The sequence below is a fragment of the Lygodium microphyllum genome, chromosome 28, assembly GCF_053477565.2.
Source record: "Lygodium microphyllum isolate KBCC chromosome 28, Lygodium_microphyllum_v1.1.10, whole genome shotgun sequence".
NCBI lineage: Eukaryota > Viridiplantae > Streptophyta > Polypodiopsida > Schizaeales > Lygodiaceae > Lygodium > Lygodium microphyllum.
The window spans coordinates 79,755,119-79,773,970 of NC_141162.1; the positions used below are offsets into that span (position 1 = coordinate 79,755,119).

General features: G+C 42.1%; 1 protein-coding gene across 1 annotated transcript in view; it reads left to right on the forward strand.

The window, feature by feature from the left end:
* Nucleotides 1–25: 25 nt before the first annotated feature.
* Nucleotides 26–18,852, forward strand: part of LOC148011651 (uncharacterized) — an 82,712-nt gene continuing 63,885 nt past the window's right edge. Inside the window, exons 1-2 of the mRNA XM_087669878.1 lie at nucleotides 26–137; nucleotides 7,699–7,712. Coding sequence (XP_087526004.1) covers nucleotides 26–137; nucleotides 7,699–7,712 — 126 coding nt within the window. The remainder of the gene's footprint in view (nucleotides 138–7,698; nucleotides 7,713–18,852) is intronic.

An 18,852-nucleotide genomic window follows, 5' to 3' on the forward strand; every position in this document is an offset into this window, starting at 1 on the left:
AGTGTCTAGACAGATGCTTGAGAGGATGGATGAGGAAGTGAAACCGATTCGGAAGAGCATTCAAAGAGCACAAGACAGGCAAAAGCATTACTATAATAAGAAGCGTTCTTTCCGTGAATTTCATTATTGCTCTACTCGTGAATTTCATTATTTGATTCAAATTCGAGTCTCCATTATTGCTCTACTTGTGATTATTATCTTGATACAATTTTGCTCGTGATTGTGAAAGAACGGTACGTGACACAAACCTTCAGCATATTGGCAGTAGAATAAATATCAAGAGGTGACAAGTTGATTTAGATTTACTAATCTGTCAATGCTCATGGGAAGATTCATCTTCCATCTCCACATCTTTATGGACATACCCTTGAGTCATGTTGGTAGGAGTGTGCATCCTCAACAAAAGAATCCATATGACAATATCTGACCCCACAAGTTGGTTGTTTGACAGTGGTGCTCAACATCATTAAACCTTCCAAACAATTGACTAATGAATCATTCGGAACAAAAAGCAATTGTAGCATTAATTATGGTAGGCCTTCCAGTGTGTAATCTATGTAATGAAGTAATACAAGCCTCGAGAATGCCCTTTGAATTGTGAGAGCTGGTGGCTAGAAACAAGAGGAAATTCCTACTAGGAAAAGGAAAATTCATACAAATACAAGAAGTTTTTTGGGAAGTGGTTAAAGTGTCCAAGGGATGATACACCCACTTCAAAATATTAGAAGTGTAAGACCATAAAATTTTGACATTAATAATTATTGAAAATATAATGTTTGGAAGGTTCATAAATCTTAATAACTTCCATACAAATCCATCAAGGTTCAAAACTCTTAATGAATTCCATCAAACTCAATTGAGATTTTATGAAGTCAAAAGCAATTAAACAAAATTTTGCATGAATAAACATTTTGGAATTATTTCTTTGCATAGAAAGAGTTCTCATACCATTGCTATGAGTCATCAAAGGCCATGTAGAGGAGTATTGCTTAGAAGCGATTTATTTGGTGGTGTCTATAATGTTGTTGTAGCACTTAGCTCCTCATATAGGCCTCCTGGAGGAGTTTGAAAAAGATGATCCATGTAAGGAATAAAACCATGATTTTTGAATGGAGGCTTTGATAGAAAGAGTTGGTTTCAAGATTTGCTCAGTCAGACCTGCAGGTGGGGTGTGGTTAATATTTTAGAGGAGAGAGGATTGAGGGTTGAACAAGTGAGATTGCACACTTCTTCAACAAACTATTCTTGAAATTAGTGGTGGAAAATAAGGCTTGTCCTTAGGTTCAGAGGAATGAAAGCAACCCAAACAATAAACACATAAATCTGACCTTTAGGAGACTCAAGTTTGAAGAGTCTTTCTAGGTTATGGATCACAAACCAAGGAATTTGATCAAACCACATGATCTAAGAACTACACCCTAACCCATCTCGAGAAGTTCAATGACACTTGATGTAAGGCCTATGGATATTCCATATTTGATATCCCTTTCAATAGGGATAGCTTTGGTGCGAAAAAAATATTTTGGCTTGCCCACTTGGAATGGTAAAAAATATGAAGGGAGAACAAGGGAAGAGTAAAGGTGAGATCAATGGAGTGTGAATGTTTACCATGTCAAATAGGAACCTTTATATTGGTCAACCACATAAGAGGAGAGACTACAAACAGTAATGATGGAATCAAGGGTAAAAGGGGCGCATTGTTTGGTGGCCTCAAAAGTTCATAGTTTGTGAGCAAGTCCAATGGAATCTCACTCAAAAGCAAAATTCTTCATGGAGGGGGAAGGCTTGAGTTAAATTGGCTAACACTTATTTTTCTAAGGCATCGAGACCTTCAATATCAATGACTCAGGTCAAGAGCAACACAAGAACTAAGATCAGGTAGTGATATCAAGGGAAAATTATTCACAAAAAGAGGTCTCTTCACAACAGGAGGGAGCGTCATGTGGTAGAACTCCAAATCTTGTTAATCTCCACTATTGATATAATTGAGTTGTCGTAGGAAGGTGTGCAGAGATGCATTAACAATATGCGGTTTTTTTTGGAATACCAAGAGTAGTTGCAACCAATATTAAGGGAGACAATGATCATGGTTGATGGCATGTCTTTTCCTTGTGCATATTCTTCAAATTGGATCATTTTTTAAATGAAATTCATTATCTAGAATACCAAGAGTAGTTGCAACCAATATTAAGGAAGGCAATGATCATGGTTGATGGCGTGTCTTTTCCTTGCGCATATTCTTCAAATTGAATCATTTTTTAAATGAAATCCATTATCTAGAAAGAAAACGAGTATGGTCTGGATCTTGAGTCAAAGGATTCCAAATGTCATCATTGAAGCCTAGATGTCTTAGGAACTTGTTCTAGTGTTCCTATACACATCAACTCGAAAAAATGAGAAATCAAGGCCGCACGATGTTAATCTAGCCAAGGACTAATGGGGTTAAAGTCGTGTGCTTTAGTTTTAAAAAGGCTTGCAACAACTAGCACATGAATACTCAAACAAAATGAAACTCATAATAACTTGGGAAAAAACTCTCATTTTAGTGTTTTGAGTACAAAATGAAGTACACGAGAGAGCAATTTGCAAATTTGTGAGGTAGCACTAGCTTCAAGGTTAGGATCCACTTACCTACTAGCATCCAAATAAACTAGATGTCATAACATAGTAGCTTAAAATGGGTGGGAATTGAATAGACATGTAATGTCTGTGCACCCTAGTTTGTTACTGCTTTTACCTCAAAGTAAGTCTAGCCTTTCTATAGATGCTAAAAGTTAGAGAAACATCATGACAAATTTATGTAAATTTGTGTGTGGACTAACAAGATTTATTAGGGGGATAGTCCACACCCTTTATCAACAATATATGAATAAGGAGGGTAGTTTGCAACAAATAACAAGGTTAGAGAATAACAAGGTATTAAGAATGGAGCAAGTCCTAAGGGGAGGGAGTCTGCACACCTGAGGGGAATATAAGAGGTAGGGGTCAAAAGTAGGTTAAACTACTTGCTTCAACATTAATCGAGGATAGTTAGGTGGTAGTCCACACCCTTTGTTTACAATTTATGATTGAGGAGGTAGTCCACATCCTCCTGTATTGACAAGGATAGAGAGGAATATTAGAAATACATTAGGAGTGGAGCAAGGTCTAAGGGATTTAGTCCATACATCGACTTAGGGGAATGTAAAGGTTAGGGCCGGCCTAAGGGGTGTTTGACAAACTAAGAGAGGGAAATTGTATATGAATTAAGAGTAAGGCCTAAGTGGCACAATCCATACCCTGATGGGAATAGGCTTAAGAGGGATACCTTCATAATCAGTCAAAAGTGGTAGTTTGCTCCCTTATTTTGAAAAACTAAGTACTGAAAGGTCAATAATTAGTTTAAAAAAGAGGACGCTCTCCTCGGACTCACATGTAAAAGCAAAGTGTTATCTTTTATGAGGGGGATAATCCACACCCTCAGACTTGGAAGTTAAGCCAAGATTAGAACATAAAAGTTAAGTTTAATTACACATGACAACGGAGAAACTAAAACTATGTGCACATGACAAGCTTTCGTCCTCAAAGGAAAGATGCAGTTGGGTCTTCTTCTCTTTTTCGAGATAACACTATGCAAAGCAAGATGCTATGAAAAAGGAAATTAACGATATCCCTTTTGTTGCAATTAAGCCTTAATAGGTATTGTGGTGAAGAATTAGGGGATAAAATGTATCAATACATCCCCTGACACAAGTTAACTATATCAAAAGGAATTGAAGTCCCTCTTTCCCAACCATAGATTTAATTGGTCACGTTGAGGCATGTGACACTCACAGTTGGAAACTGTTGTAAATGTACTTTCTTGCCACGTCACAATTTAAAAAAAAAAGTGTAATTAAAATCAGGTGTTTTGGCGTCAAATCAAATTTGACATAAAAACCTGCCATACTCCGTCACTCTAGCTAGCTAGCAAGATCAGAATGCTGCCGTGCGCTTCCGTAGCCAACAATCTAGAAGAGCAAAGAGCTTTTGAGAACGCCATTGTTTGATCTACATTTTCATCACGCCGGAATCTCGAGGAGATCGATCTGCAGGTGAGCTGCTAATGTTGATCATCTCATGTGATGATCCTACTCCCTCCATGCTAATTCAAGATGCATTTCTCTGTAGAGCTCTCTGTCTCTCATCATCGTCAATATCTGCTCATCGACATCATTCGTTCATCATTTCGAAATGCAAGGTGATCAATTTTAGATGAAGCCTTGAATTCCTCATCTTTCAGCGTTGTCTCTAATCATCTCATCTCATCCTTATCCTAATCCTCGTGCATCATTCCTAAATGCAATGCTAGCATTTACTCGATGAAGCTTTAGAAGTTTTGAAATGCAATGTGATCTACACTATCGCAAGAAGTTTGTTTGTTTTTATCATCATTTCAAAATGTAATCTTATATTTTTTACTTTATGAATCTCCGAAACGCAATTAGTTTTACTTGTCGATGAAGCTTTTCGAAGTTTCATATAAGGATCTACAAAGCACTAATTGTGATCTGTTCGGAGCGGTAAATTCATCATCATGGTTTTGAAACGCAATGTTATTGATGAAGTTGGCGAAGTTTCGAAACGCAATGTTTTACTTGATCCATGGTGAAGCTTTTGCCAAATGTTAGGATTCTCAGAGCACTTGCCTGTCCGGCATCGAAAGTTGAAACTCGATCTAATTTGCTTGTTGCTTCATCAGTTGTTCCCTGCATCCGTTAATATTTCTCGAATCTTGATTCCTTGTCCTCATCAATTGTTGCCATTGTTGTCGGAACGTGGATCAAGGCTCTCATCACTTGTTGAAGTTAAAGATCAATGCTCGAATGCTTTGCGTTTAACATGCATGCAACTTGCTTGCTTTTGTCGTATGCTAGCTTTCGACACTTTTCCAAATTCCCACTATAAATTTGGATAGCTACACCAGGACAATGGCAACAGATTTGTAGCATTTAATGGGCACAGATTGCGATCGGAACATGCTGGCAATCCATGATCATGTCGATGATGAGATGGTTTCCACCGACATGATGTCCTTTACGCCTGCGGAGTATCCACCTTGGCGCTGCGTTGACAAGAGTACTTTAACTATGGTTGCTTGCATTCAGCAATTCTTGCATAGACATGCATCGCTATTAGATGAAGAAAATACCTCCATCAGCAAACAATGCAAGGATGCTGCCATCGTAGACTTCGTATTTACGGTGTGCAGCATTGAAGGTGAAGGCCTAGACTCCGTTGAGCAAACGTGAGAGTTGCTCAATCCTTTAACATTCTGCACCAACGACGCTAAAATCAAATGCGCAGGTCTCCCATTGATGGAGTCCACCAAAGAGGCACTTTTCGCATCAAACTAGATCATTGAGGTGCAACAATCCTTTGATGGAAAGAAGCGATCCACGCTCAATATGTTCACTGCCACCCAGCTTGTTCTGAATAGGTCTCTGTCTATCGGCCTACCTGATGGTACCCGCTTCATCAAAGAGCTGCATACCACCCTCTTCGATAACACTAAGGACTGGTTCGAAGCAGGGAAGTTCAGGAAGTGCTCAGCTTTTACATTCTTGTCAAACGGAGACAAGTTCAGCTATATGTCAAGGTCGCTCTAGAGCTCAATCTGTTGGTTGAGCGTGTCAACAAACTGTTCACTCATATTTTCACCAGGATGGCCGATGAAGAGAACACAACTCTCATTCTCTTGAAGTTGCGAGGGACATTCTTTATGCGATTTGAGACAATACACCCCTTTCATGATGGCAATGGCAGAGTTGGGCGTCTCTTATTGGCGTGTCTGTTGTCCCCCCTCACACCATTTGGTGTAAATACCTTTTATGCGGACGGAGACAAAATTCCTATGTTTGTGGATCGAAGCACTTATATCCAGATATTTGAGAGCGATTCAAGAGATCCTTCTGAGCTCACTGCCACAATCATAGAAGGCATCTATGTAGCTTGAAAGCGTTACTTCAGGGAGATCTACTGATTGGGGCCTCTTGGAGGTTTCAAAATGCTCATTTTCCAGAGTCATTTTACATCCAAGCGGCCCCAATCAATAGATCTCCGTGAAGTAACACTTCAAGGCTACATAGATGCCTTCTATGATCAGGGCAGTGAGCTCAGAAGGATCTCTTGAATCGCTCTCAAATATCTGGATATAAGTGCTTCGATCCACAAACATAGGAATTTTGTCTTTGTCCGCATAAAAGGTATTTACACCGAATGGTGTGAGGGGGGACAACAGACACGCGAGTAAGAGACGCCCAACTCTGCCATTGCCATCATGAAAGGGGTGTATTGTCTCAAATCGCATAAATAATGTCTCTCCCAACTTCAAGAGAATAAGAGTTGTATCCTCTTCATTGGCCATCCTGGTGAAAATGTGAGTGAATAGTTTGTTGACATGCTCAACCAACAAATTGAGCTCTAGAGCAACCTTGTGATAAGACATATAGTTGAACTTGTCTCCGTTTGACAAGAATGTAAAAGCTGAGCACTTCCTGAACTTCCTGCTTCGAACCAGTCCTCAGTGTTATCGAAGAGGGTGATATGCAGCTCTTTGATGAAGCGGGTATCATCATGCAGGCCGATAGACAGAGACCTATTCAGAACAAGCTGGGTGGCAGCGAACATATTGAGCATGGATCACTTCTTTCCATCAAAGGAGTTTCCATCAAAGGATTGTTGCACCTCAATGATCTGGTTTGATGTGAAAAGTGCCTCTTTGGTGGACTCCATCAATGAGAGACCTGTGCATTCGATTTTAGCGTTGTTGGTGCAGAATGTTAAAGGATTGAGCAACTCTCACGTTTGCTCAACGGAGTCTAGATCTTCACCTTCAATGCTGCACACCGTAAATATGAAGTTTGCGATGGCAGCATCCTTGCATTGTTTGCTGATGGAGGTCTTTTCTTCATCTGACACAGCGATACATGTCTACACAAGAATTGCTGAATGCAAGCAACCATAGTTAAAGTACTCTTGTCAACGCATCGCCAAAGTGGATAGTCCGCAGGCGTAAAGGACATCATGTCGGTGGAAAGCATCTCATCATTGACATGATCATGGATTGCCAGCATGTTCCGATCGCAATCCGTGCCCATTAAATGCTACAAATCTGTTGCCATTGTCCTGGTGTAGCTATCCAAATTTATAGTGGGAATTTGGAAAAGTGTCGAAAGCTAGCATACGACAAAAGCAAGCAAGTTGCATGCATGTTAAACACAAAGCATTCGAGCATTGATCTTTAACTTCAACAAGTGATGAGAGCCTTGATCCACGTTCCGACAACAGTGGCAACAATTGATGAGGACAAGGAATCAAGATTCGAGAAATATTAACGGATGCAGGGAACAACTGATGAAGCAACAAGCAAATTAGATCGAGTTTCAACTTTCGATGCCGGACAGGCAAGTGCTCTGAGAATCCTAACATTTGGCAAAAGCTTCACCATGGATCAAGTAAAACATTGCGTTTCGAAACTTCGCCAACTTCATCAATAACATTGCGTTTCAAAACCATGATGATGAATTTACCGCTCCGAACAGATCACAATTAGTGCTTTGCAGATCCTTATATGAAACTTCGAAAAGCTTCATCGACAAGTAAAACTAATTGCGTTTCGGAGATTCATAAAGTAAAAAATATAAGATTACGTTTCGAAATGATGATAAAAACAAATAGACTTCTTGCGGATAGTGTAGATCACAAGCAGATGGCTAACATTGCATTTAAGAATGACGCACGAGGATCAGGATAAGGATAAGATGAGATGATCAGAGACATCGCTGAAAGGAGAGCAATTCAAGGCTTCATCTAAAATTGATCACCTTGCATTTCGAAATGATGAACGAACGATGTCGATGAGTAGATATTGATGATGATGAGAGATAGAGTGCTCTATAGAGAAATACATCTTGAATTAGAAAGGAGAGAGTAGGATCATCACATGAGATGATTGAAGTTAGCAGCTGACTTGCAGATCAATCTCCTCGAGATTCCGGTGTGATGAAAATGCAGATCAAACAATGGCGTTCTCAAAAGCTCTTAGCTCTTTGCTCTTGTAGATTGTTTGGCTACGGAAGCGCACGGCAGTATTCTGATGTCGCTAGCTAGCTAGGGTGACGGAGTGATGGCAGGTTTTTATGTCAAATTCGATTTGGCGCCAAAACATCTGATTTTAATTACACTTTACTTTTTTTAAAAATTGTGACGTGGCAAGAAAGTACATTTACAACAGTTTCCAACTGCGAGTGTCACGTGCCTCAACGTGACCGATTAAATCTATGGTTGGGAAAGAGAGACTTCAATTCCTTTTGATATAGTTAACTTGTGTCCAGGGATGTATTGATACATTTTATCCCCTGATTCTTCACCACAATACCTATTAAGGCTTAATTGCAACAAAAGGGATTAATTCCCTTTTTCATAGCGTCTTGCTTTGCATAGTGTTCTCTCAAAAAAGAGAAGAAGACCCAACTGCATCTTTCCTTTGAGGACGAAAGCTTGTCATGTGCACATAGTTTTAGTTTCTCCGTTGTCATGTGTAATTAAACTTAACTTTTATGTTCTAATCTTGGCTTAACTTCCGAGTCTAAGGGTGTGGATTACCCCTCTCATAAAAGATAACACTTTGCTTTTACATGTGAGCCCGAGGAGAGCATCCCCTTTTTTAAACTAATTATTGACCTTTCAGTACTTAGTTTTTCAAAATAAGGGAGCAAACTACCACCCTTGACTGATTATGAAGGTATCCTTCTTAAACCTATTCCCATCAGGGTATGGACTGTGCCACTTAGGCCTTACTCTTAATTCATATACAATTTCCCTCTCTTGGTTTGTCAAACACCCCTTAGGCCGGCCCTAACCTTTACATTCCCCTAAGCCGGTGTGTGGACTAACTCCCTTAGACCTTGCTCCACTCCTAATGTATTTCTAATATTCCTCTCTATCCTTGTCAATGCAGGAGGATGTGGACTACCTCTTCAATCATAAATTGTAAACAAAGGGTGTGGACTACCACCTAACTATCCTCGATTAATGTTGAAGCAAGTGGTTTAACCTACTTTTGACCCCTACCTCTTATATTCCCCTCAGGTGTGCAGACTCCCTCCCCTTAGGGCTTGCTCCATTCTTAATACCTTGTTATTCTCTAACCTTGTTATTTGTTGCAAACTACCCTCCTTATTCATATATTGTTGATAAAGGGTGTAGACTAGCCCCCTAATAAATCTTGTTAGTCCACACACAAATTTACATAAATTTGTCATGATGTTTCTCTAACTTTTAGCATCTATAGAAAGGCTAGACTTACTTTGAGGTAAAAGCAGTAACAAACTAGGGTGCACAGACATTACATGTCTATTCAATTCCCACCCATTTTAAGCTACTATGTTATGACATCTAGTTTATTTGGATGCAAGTAGGTAAGTGGATCCTAACCTTGAAGCTAGTGCTACCTCACAAATTTGCAAATTGCCCTCTCATGTACTTCATTTTGTACTTAAAACACTAAAATGAGAGTTTTTTCCCAAGTTATTATGAGTTTCATTTTGTTTGAGCACTCATGTGCTAGTTTTTGCGGGGCTTTTTAAAACTAAAGCACACGACTTTAACCCCATTAGTCCTTGGCTAGATTAACATCGTGTGGCCTTGATCTCTCATTTTTTCGAGTTGATGTGTATAGGAACACTAGAACAAGTTCCTAAGACATCTAGGCTTCAATGATGACATTTGGAATCCTTTGACTCAAGATCCAGACCATACTCGCTTTCTTTCTAGATAATGGATTTCATTTAAAAAATGATCCAATTTGAAGAATATGCGCAAGGAAAAGACATGCCATCAACCATGAGCATTGCCTCCCTTAATATTGGTTGCAACTACTCTTGGTATTCCAAAAAGAACGGCATATTGTTAATGCATCTCTGCACACCTTCCTACGACAACTCAATTATATCAATAGTGGAGATTAACAAGATTTGGAGTTCTACCACATGACGCTCCCTCCTGTTGTGAAGAGACCTCTTTTTGTGAATAATTTTTCCTTGATATCACTACCTAATCTTAGTTCTTGTGTTGCTCTTGACCTGAGTCATTGATATTGAAGGTCTCGATGCCTTAGAAAAATAAGTGTTAGCCAATTTAACTCAAGCCTTCGCCCTCCATGAAGAATTTTGCTTTTGAGTGAGATTCCATTGGGCTTGCTTACAAACTATGGACTTTTGAGACCACCAAACAATGCGCCCCTTTTACCCTTGATTCCATCATTACTGTTTGTAGTCTCTCGTCTGATGTGGTTGACCAATATAAAGGTTCCTATTTGACATGGTAAACATTCACACTCCATTGATCTCACCTTTACTCTTCCCTTGTTCTCCCTTCATATTTTTTACCATTCCAAGTGGGTAAGCCAAAACATGTTTTTCGCACCAAAGCTATCCCTATTGAAAGGGATATCAAATATGGAATATCCATAGGCCTTACATCAAGTGTCATTGTGCTTCTCGAGATGGCCCTAGGGTGTACTTCTTAGATCATGTGGTTTGATCAAATTCCTTGGTTTGTGATCCATAACCTAGAAAGACTCTTCAAACTTGAGTCTCCTAAAGGTCAGATTTATGTGTTTATTGTTTGGATTGCTTCTATTCCTCTGAAGCTAAGGACAAGCCTTATTTCCCACTACTTATTTCAAGAATAGTTTGTTGAAGAAGTGTGCAATCTCACTTGTTCAACCCCTCAATCCTCTCTCCTCTAAAATATTAACGACACTCCACCTGCAGGTTTGACTGAGCAAATCTTGAAACCAACTCTTTCTATCAAAGCCTCCATTTAAAAATCATGGTTTTCTTCCTTACATGGATCATCTTTTTCAAACTCCTCCAGGAGGCCTATATGAGGAGCTAAGTGCTACAACAACATTATAGACACCACCAAACAAATCACTTCTAAGCAATACTCCTCTACATGGCCTTTGATGACTCATAGCAATGGTATGAGAACTCTTTCTATACAAAGACATAATTCCAAAATATTTATTCATGCAAAATTTTGTTTAATTGCTTTTGACTTTATAAAATCTCGATTGAGTTTGATGGAATTCATTAAGAGTTTTGAACCTTGATGGATTTGTATGGAAGTTATTAAGATTTATGAACCTTCCAAACATTATATTTTTAATAATTATTAATATCAAAATTTTATGGTCTTACACTTCTAATATTTCAAAGTGGATGTATCATCCCTTGGACACTTTAACCACTTCCCAAAAAACTTCTTGTATGTGTATGCTTTTTCCTTTTCCTAGTAGGAATTTCCTCTTGTTTCTAGCCACCAAATCTCACAATTCAAAGGGCATTCGTGAGGCTTGTATTACTTCATTACATAGATTACACACTGGGAGGCCTACCAGAATTAATGCTACAATTACTTTTTCATGTAGAAACTGACGACTTCACAATAAATTATTGTATATTACACTCTATTTTTCATGTAGAAACTGGCAAATCTAACATTGTCGGCACATCCGGGGTAGGCCAAAACCTCCAAATCAACCCTGAAAACACTCAAAATCGACACCCTGAGACTCGTAAAAGGCTCAAATGTGCCTGATCATATATTGTACAAAAGAATGTGACTTGGGGGCTCTGATTATGTCAAAGCCCCCAAATAGCTTTCTTTGACACACTTTCTAGCATGCCCTTTCTCATCCTATTTTGGGCCTCTTGATGTGAGTTTTGAGTGCTTCTGGGTCCTTTAGGGGGTTTTGGCCTACTGTGGATGCATTTGGTGATGTCAGATCTACCAAATTCTGCTACCCAAATGTATATTTGATCACACATCAAACCTTAAATGCTATCAATATCTCAGAAAGATAATTTTATTTATACTCGATTGTTGTTGATGCATAAAATATTGATTACTTCTCTAAGATTCATGAATATTTTCTATTTTTCTAATTCTCTCTACGTAATGTTGGCCCTCATCCCATTGGTTGAGAGCCTATTTTTCCAAACCCTTAAAGGCTCCAAAATGAGCTCCCTTTTTTTCTAATCCATGTACTTGTATCGGTCACCTAGCCTCATAAAAGAGTTTATATTGTAAAGTGAATTTCACATATCTCAATATGTGCCTAGCTACATCCAAATGTGGCCTCCTCAGTAACTAACTCACCAACCTACAACATAGCTCAAATATGGTCCAGTAATAGTCATGTATATCAAACTACCAACTATGCATCTGTACATAGTGACATGTTGAAGAAGCTCCCTTATTTTGCACTGAGCTTCACATTCGGTTCCAATGAAATAGAGATGGACTAACAACCTATCATTCCATATGTAGACAGCATATCCAATCCATATTGCCTCTACAATAGCCATGTCCCACTAGGGGATCTAATAACTTCAATGCTCAAGAAGTAACGCAGCTCCCCCAAATACTTCATTTCAAATTTCTACTTCAAAAGTAGCTTTACTCCATCAATGTCTACATTACTATCACCTGTAACAATTAAGTCATCCACATAGACGACTATCAGCATAATCCCTCTGTCTGTTCCTTTCACATAAGGTGAAAAGTCTACATTGGAAATATGAAATCCAATCGTGACAAGATACTAGCCTATCTTGTCTAACCATGCCTTGGGTGCTTGTTTCAATCCATACGAGCTTTGCGCAACTTGTAAACAAAATGGGATGCATCACCTTGGTAACCTTTTAGATGCATCATATAAGCCTCTTGCAAATCACCATGCAAGAAGGCATTCTTTACATCCATTTGATGCAAAGACATCCTTTTGCAGCAACCATAGCAATTACTTCTCTCACAGTTGCCATCCTTGCAATTGGACTCAAGGTTTCCTCATAGTCAATGCCATATGTCTATGCATATCCTTTGGCAACTAACCTTACCTTATACTTGCTCACAGACCCATCAACATTTTGCTTCACCTTATACACCCAATTGTAGCCAATCACCTTCTTATCATGAGGCAAAGGCATCAATTCCCAAGTGTGGTTTGCATCCAAGGCTGCCATCTCCTCATCCATGGCTGCCTCCTAATTTTTATTTCCAACTACATCCTTAAAGCAAGCTGGCTCTAGTTGTTCTAGAATTTTGGCCATATATGCATAATGATGGGCTGAAAAATCATCATATCTCAGCCTTTCAACAAGATACTTCACACATGTGGACATGCATGTACCTACATCACCACCAGGAGTCCTAACCACATTCTTGCTTTTTCTTGCACCTAGAGTAACAACTGAAGGAATCTCAAGTTCCTCATCAAGGCTCATTTCTAAGCCACTCGATTCTCCATCAACATAAGAGTGACCACATGAGACATCAAAGATAAGTGTAGGGTCCACCTTCTCCTTCGCTTTACGTGATACCTATATACAACTATTTGGACTGCCTTGAGAAGAGCCACTAGATTGCAATCTCCATATCCATGCATTGGATCCATTGTTTGAGGACTCACTAGGTCCACTCAAATTTTGTGGTTGCTACTCTACATTTACAACAGCATTACCATTTCCTACATCTACATCTTTTGTCACTTTTGCTAGTTCATAAGAACAACTAATTTCATCAAAAACTACATCTCTGCTCACTTGCATCCTGTGAGTGTAAGGGTTATAACAATGGTACCCTTTCTTTGAAGATGCATTTTTCTGCCTTTGGATCCAACCAAGTTCTCCTCTCATTAGGAACATGAACATAAGCTATGCAACCAAATACTTTCAAGTGTGAAATATATGGCTTTCTGCCTGTATACTTTTCCTCAAGCATCATGCCATGGATAGTTGTAGTGGGGGTTATGTTCATAGTATACACAGTAGTTGCTACTGCTTTAGTCCATAAATAATCATCTCATTCAACGTAGCCCTTGCGAGTTCTGTAATGTGCTTGTTCTTTTTTTCTAGAACCCCATTTTGCTAAGGGCTAGATCTACATGAGTACTTTCTTTAAATTCCTTGCTTTTTTACATAATCATCAAATTCGTATAAGAAATACTCTCCCCCTCCATCAAATCAGCACTTTTATATGTGTCCCTTTTCCTTCTCAACCATGGCCTTAAAGGCTTTGAAGTGGTTGAAGACTTCACTTTTTTGCTTCATAAAGTACACCCATACCTTCCTTGTGTGGTCATCAATGAAGATTACATAATAGTGGCATCCACCAAGAGAAGTAGCCTTGGTTGTCCACACATCTAAGTGGATCACCTCCAAATCCATGTTGTTTACTTCAATATTGCGTGGAGATGCATGTCTAGCTTGCTTGCCCATTTGGCATGTTTCACATACCTTTTGCATTCCATCCACTCTAAATTTTGGCAACTTGCAACAATACTTTGCGATAGCATAGATTTTAGTCTTTGTGTATACATGTGCCCAATGCACTTGTGCCACATTTCAATCTCTACAATGACACCTCTTCCATGTGCAAACATAGTAGCCTGCACATCCGAGATATCAACATCCAAGCTAAACATTCTACCATTTCTGTTGCCTTTTGCAACCAAGTGGCACAGATTTTTCAAAATCCTCAACAAAGCACCCATTAGGGTTGAATCTAACCTACAAACCCTACTCAACCATTTGGCCAACTGAGACCAAGTTCTTTGTGATGGTAGGAACATGAAGTACATCTGACAAGTACTTTGTTCTTCCATCCTAGATAGTCAGGTGAGTGTGTGCGAAAAGCAAGTTTTTTGAGCGAGTTTTTAGGCGAGTTTTTTTTTGGCAACCACCTAGTTTCTAGTCCACTTAGTACCCTTATTCCTCCCTTGCCCCTCACCCCCTCTCTCTCTCTCTCTCTCTCTCTTTCTCTCTCTCTCTCTCTCACTCTCTCTTCTTTGTGCAAATATTACCCCACCTGTCTCTAGTATACGTTCCGATGAATCTCTCTCTCTCTCTCTCTCTCCCCCGCGCCCTTCTTTGTGCAAATATTATCCCACTTGTCTCTAGTATATGTTCTAATCTCTCTCTCTCTCTCTCTCTCTCTCTCTCTCTCTCTCTCTCTCTCTCTCTCTCTCTCTCTCTCTCTCTCTCTCTCTCTCTCTCTCTCTCTCTCTCTCTCTCTCTCCGCCCATCACGCATCCGCCACCACAATGAGGCCAGATGCACACATCCCCTGAGCAAGCCCAAGAACCGTGAGGAAGGGATGGGCTCGTGCAAGACATCCCCATCACCAGGCAACCGCACAAGAGGGGAGAAAAATAAGAAATACTCAGCGATTTGGAGCAGCATTGACAAGGTGACAGACTACCACATAAGGAAAGGCATGGAGGCCCTCCGAGATGTATGCAAGGCGCATGACCAAGACATCAACAACATCAAGGAAATCATGGCAGCAATGTGCGTAGAAATTGCACACCAAATCAAGGAGGAAATAAGCACGAAAGTGCAAGACTGGAAGAACGAAATCTACACCGAGATCGCATCACACTTCACCTCCTGGAAGGTGGACATTGAAACGTCCCTCCAGGAGAGAAACAGGGTGATTGAAGAACTGAGGCACGAGCTCGATGAATATAGAAACCAGCTGGATCTACTCAAGAAGGAGGAAGGAGAAATCACCGAAACAATGTCCACCAAGGTGCAAACCGAGATCAACGAGCTGAAGACACAAGTAACGAAGGAGCTCAACACATGGGCAAATATAGTGAAACAAGCACAAGCCGAAGTGGCCGAGAACTCCAAATGGATTGAGGTAGCCAAGAAGTCACCAACAAAGGAGGAGGAGTTTGTGAATGCAGCACTGGAGGAGGAGAAAAGGAGAAAGCTTAGAGCGCTCCACATCCGGGTAGTCGGATGGAAGGAAGGGGATAGCCCCCTGGCAGACGCCAAACAGATATGTGAAAAGCTGGGAGTAGTGGACCCTCAAATAGTGGAGAACGCATGGCGCATAGGGAAAGACCTCACCAAGGGAAGGCCTCTTATCCTCAAATTTGCCAACCTAGAATCTAGACGAGCCTTCCTCTCCAAAAGGACAGCTCTAAAAGGGGAAAAAGTCTACCTGGAGGATGACCTCACACCCGCACAGGTGGCACACCGTAAAGAATGCATGCCACAGATCCTGCAAGCTCGCGAAGCGGGAAAATGGGCAGTATACAGAGATGGTCGTGTCATCATCACAGATAAACGCCAATGACGGGGCGCGGCCTATGAGACCCACCTGAGGTTTGCAGTGTGGAACTGCAACGGAGCTATGAAAACAGATGCAGGATTATTCCAGGAGACCTTCACCGGCAAGGACATCGTCCTCTACACAAAAACCCACCAAAGCCCAGGGACCTACTTACCAGAAGTGAGGGGATATAGATGGGAGATGGCATGCCGCCCTAGAGCCCGAACAAAAGGAGGGACCCGAGGGTCCGGAGGGGTGGCTGTGTTGTACAGGGAGGAGTTACAGCCCAGGGTGCAAGTCATGCGGAAAGATGAGGAAGCCCGGTTCATGTAGATTCGGATACACACAGATCACCCCCGAGACATATACATGGCGGTGTGCTATTTCCCACCAGCACACTCCCCATACGCATCACCAAAGGGTGAGTCACCATACCTACCACTGTACGAAGATATCATGCACTACTCTAGCTTGGGGGATGTCATGTTAGCCGGAGACTTCAATGCACGCACAGCACAGAGGCAGACCCCCTTCTTCGAGAGCGAAGACCACATGTACAAAGAGATCGCACTGGAGGAGATATGACTCAACCGGGCATCACAGGACACAGCTGAATGCACCGAATATGGTGAACACCTACTGGCGTTAGGGGGGGCACACGGACTAGCCATCCTCAACGGTCTCGACAGATGGCCCGGGTCGGAGGCCCTCACATGCTTCCCACACAAGCATGCGGCCAATTGCACTGAACGGGGGGCACATGGAGCACCCACACAAAAACTGGGAGCAAGCACAGTGGACTATATCCTCGGCCCTCTATCACTTATCCCCGACATCCAGTCCTTTAAAATATCACCTCGCCCACTCACAGTGGCTGCCGATCATGCCTACCTGCAATTTGACATAACTTGCAGGTATGACCTAACCACCCCAGCAAGCAACCCCCCCCCCCCCCCCCCCCCAAGGTTCCCCAGGTACCACTTTACCAGGCTAACGGCGAGAGCATACTTCGACCATCTCTACTGGAGCCTGCAAGAACCCACGGACCCCTGGAGGAGGTCACAGCACAGTTGGCGGGCACACTACACACCTCGGCTGCCGAATACTTCCCCCACACATCCCCCCACTCCACCCCTCTGAACAAGAAGGTCCCACAAAATAGTTGGTACGACGCAGAGTGCAGGGAAACCCGGCTCTGTCTTCAACAGGACGAAGCACAGGGAGTCACACGCATAAACAGGCAGCTTGATCTTCCGTCCTCTAGTGCGACATAAGAAATGAGCCTACCTCTCCAAAGTGGAACACAAATTCCACTAGCTATTCTTAGGACAGGACATCAGAGAGGCATGGAAGGCGTTTCAGGAACCTCGAGCCCAGACACCCATCACCTCCCCGGACACTTGGCATGCATATGCAACCTCACTATACCAAGTACCCAAGCAGCCCCAGCTACCCCGGCCCCTAGGGAGCAGACCTAGATCATCCACATTCTTCAGCACGGGGCGGGTTCGGGACACCATTGATAGACTCCAAAATGGCCGTGCCCAAGACCACGAAGGCTTGGTAGCAGAGCATTTGACCCATGCCAGAGACATACTCGCACCTCTCCTAGCACACATGTTCAACAGAGCCCTATGCGAAGGCTTCCCTGCCAGCTGGTCAGCCAACACCATAATACCTATCCTAAAGACCGGAGACCCCATGGTTCCCACGAACTACCGAACAATCATGGTTGGCCATGTACTAGCCAAGCTCTATGGATCCATACTGGACCACGAGCTGAGCAAGTGGGCAGAGCAACACCAACATCGGGCAGTAGGACAAGCAGGGTTTAGGAGGGGTTTTTGCACCCTTGACCATATCCTCACACTGAGAGTCATCATAGAGGAGGGCAGAGCACACGGAAGACGGGTGTACTGCTACTTCATGGACTTCCGCAAGGCCTTTGACACAGTCCCACAAGTGAGGCTCACGCAGAGACTACAGGAACTGGAGGTCCCAACTGAAATGCGATGGGGGATAGTGGCACTATATGAATCGGTAACGGGCCGAGTCCGGGCACCAGGAGGGCTATCAAAGGAGATAACCAGCACCATCGGAGTCAAGCAGGGATGCCTACTCTCACCCACCCTATTTGGCCTCTACATTGATGAGATGTCAGAGTACATAGATAGATTGGGCGAGGAGGGATTGAGCCTGGGAGGGACACTGATACCCATCTTACTATATGCGGACGACATAGTCCTCATCTCCAGCACACCTGAAGGGCTACAGCGCCAACTGGACGCACTACAGACCTTCTGCCAAGACAAAGACCTAACCATGAACCTGGGGAAAACCAAGGTCATGGTGTTCAACACGTCAACCCAATGGCTCCGACGGTCGGTACCCCCCTTCACATACGACGGAGAGACCGTGGACGTGGTCCAAAGATACGTCTATCTGGGGACTACATTCTCTGGACCGAGATTTACCCTGAGAAAAGCAGCAGAAGATAGACTAACCTGAGGCTATGCAGCCCTCGGGTCAATGGAGAACCAATGTGCCCGCATACAGTTTCAGGAACCCCAGACAAAGCTCTGGCTTTTTGACACCTTGGTCACACCAGCCCTCCTATACGGGGCTCCCATATGGGGGTCGAGTCTCTACCACACGTGGAGGGTCCCACAGGACCAGCCACTGCCTAAGGAAGAGGCCACCTAT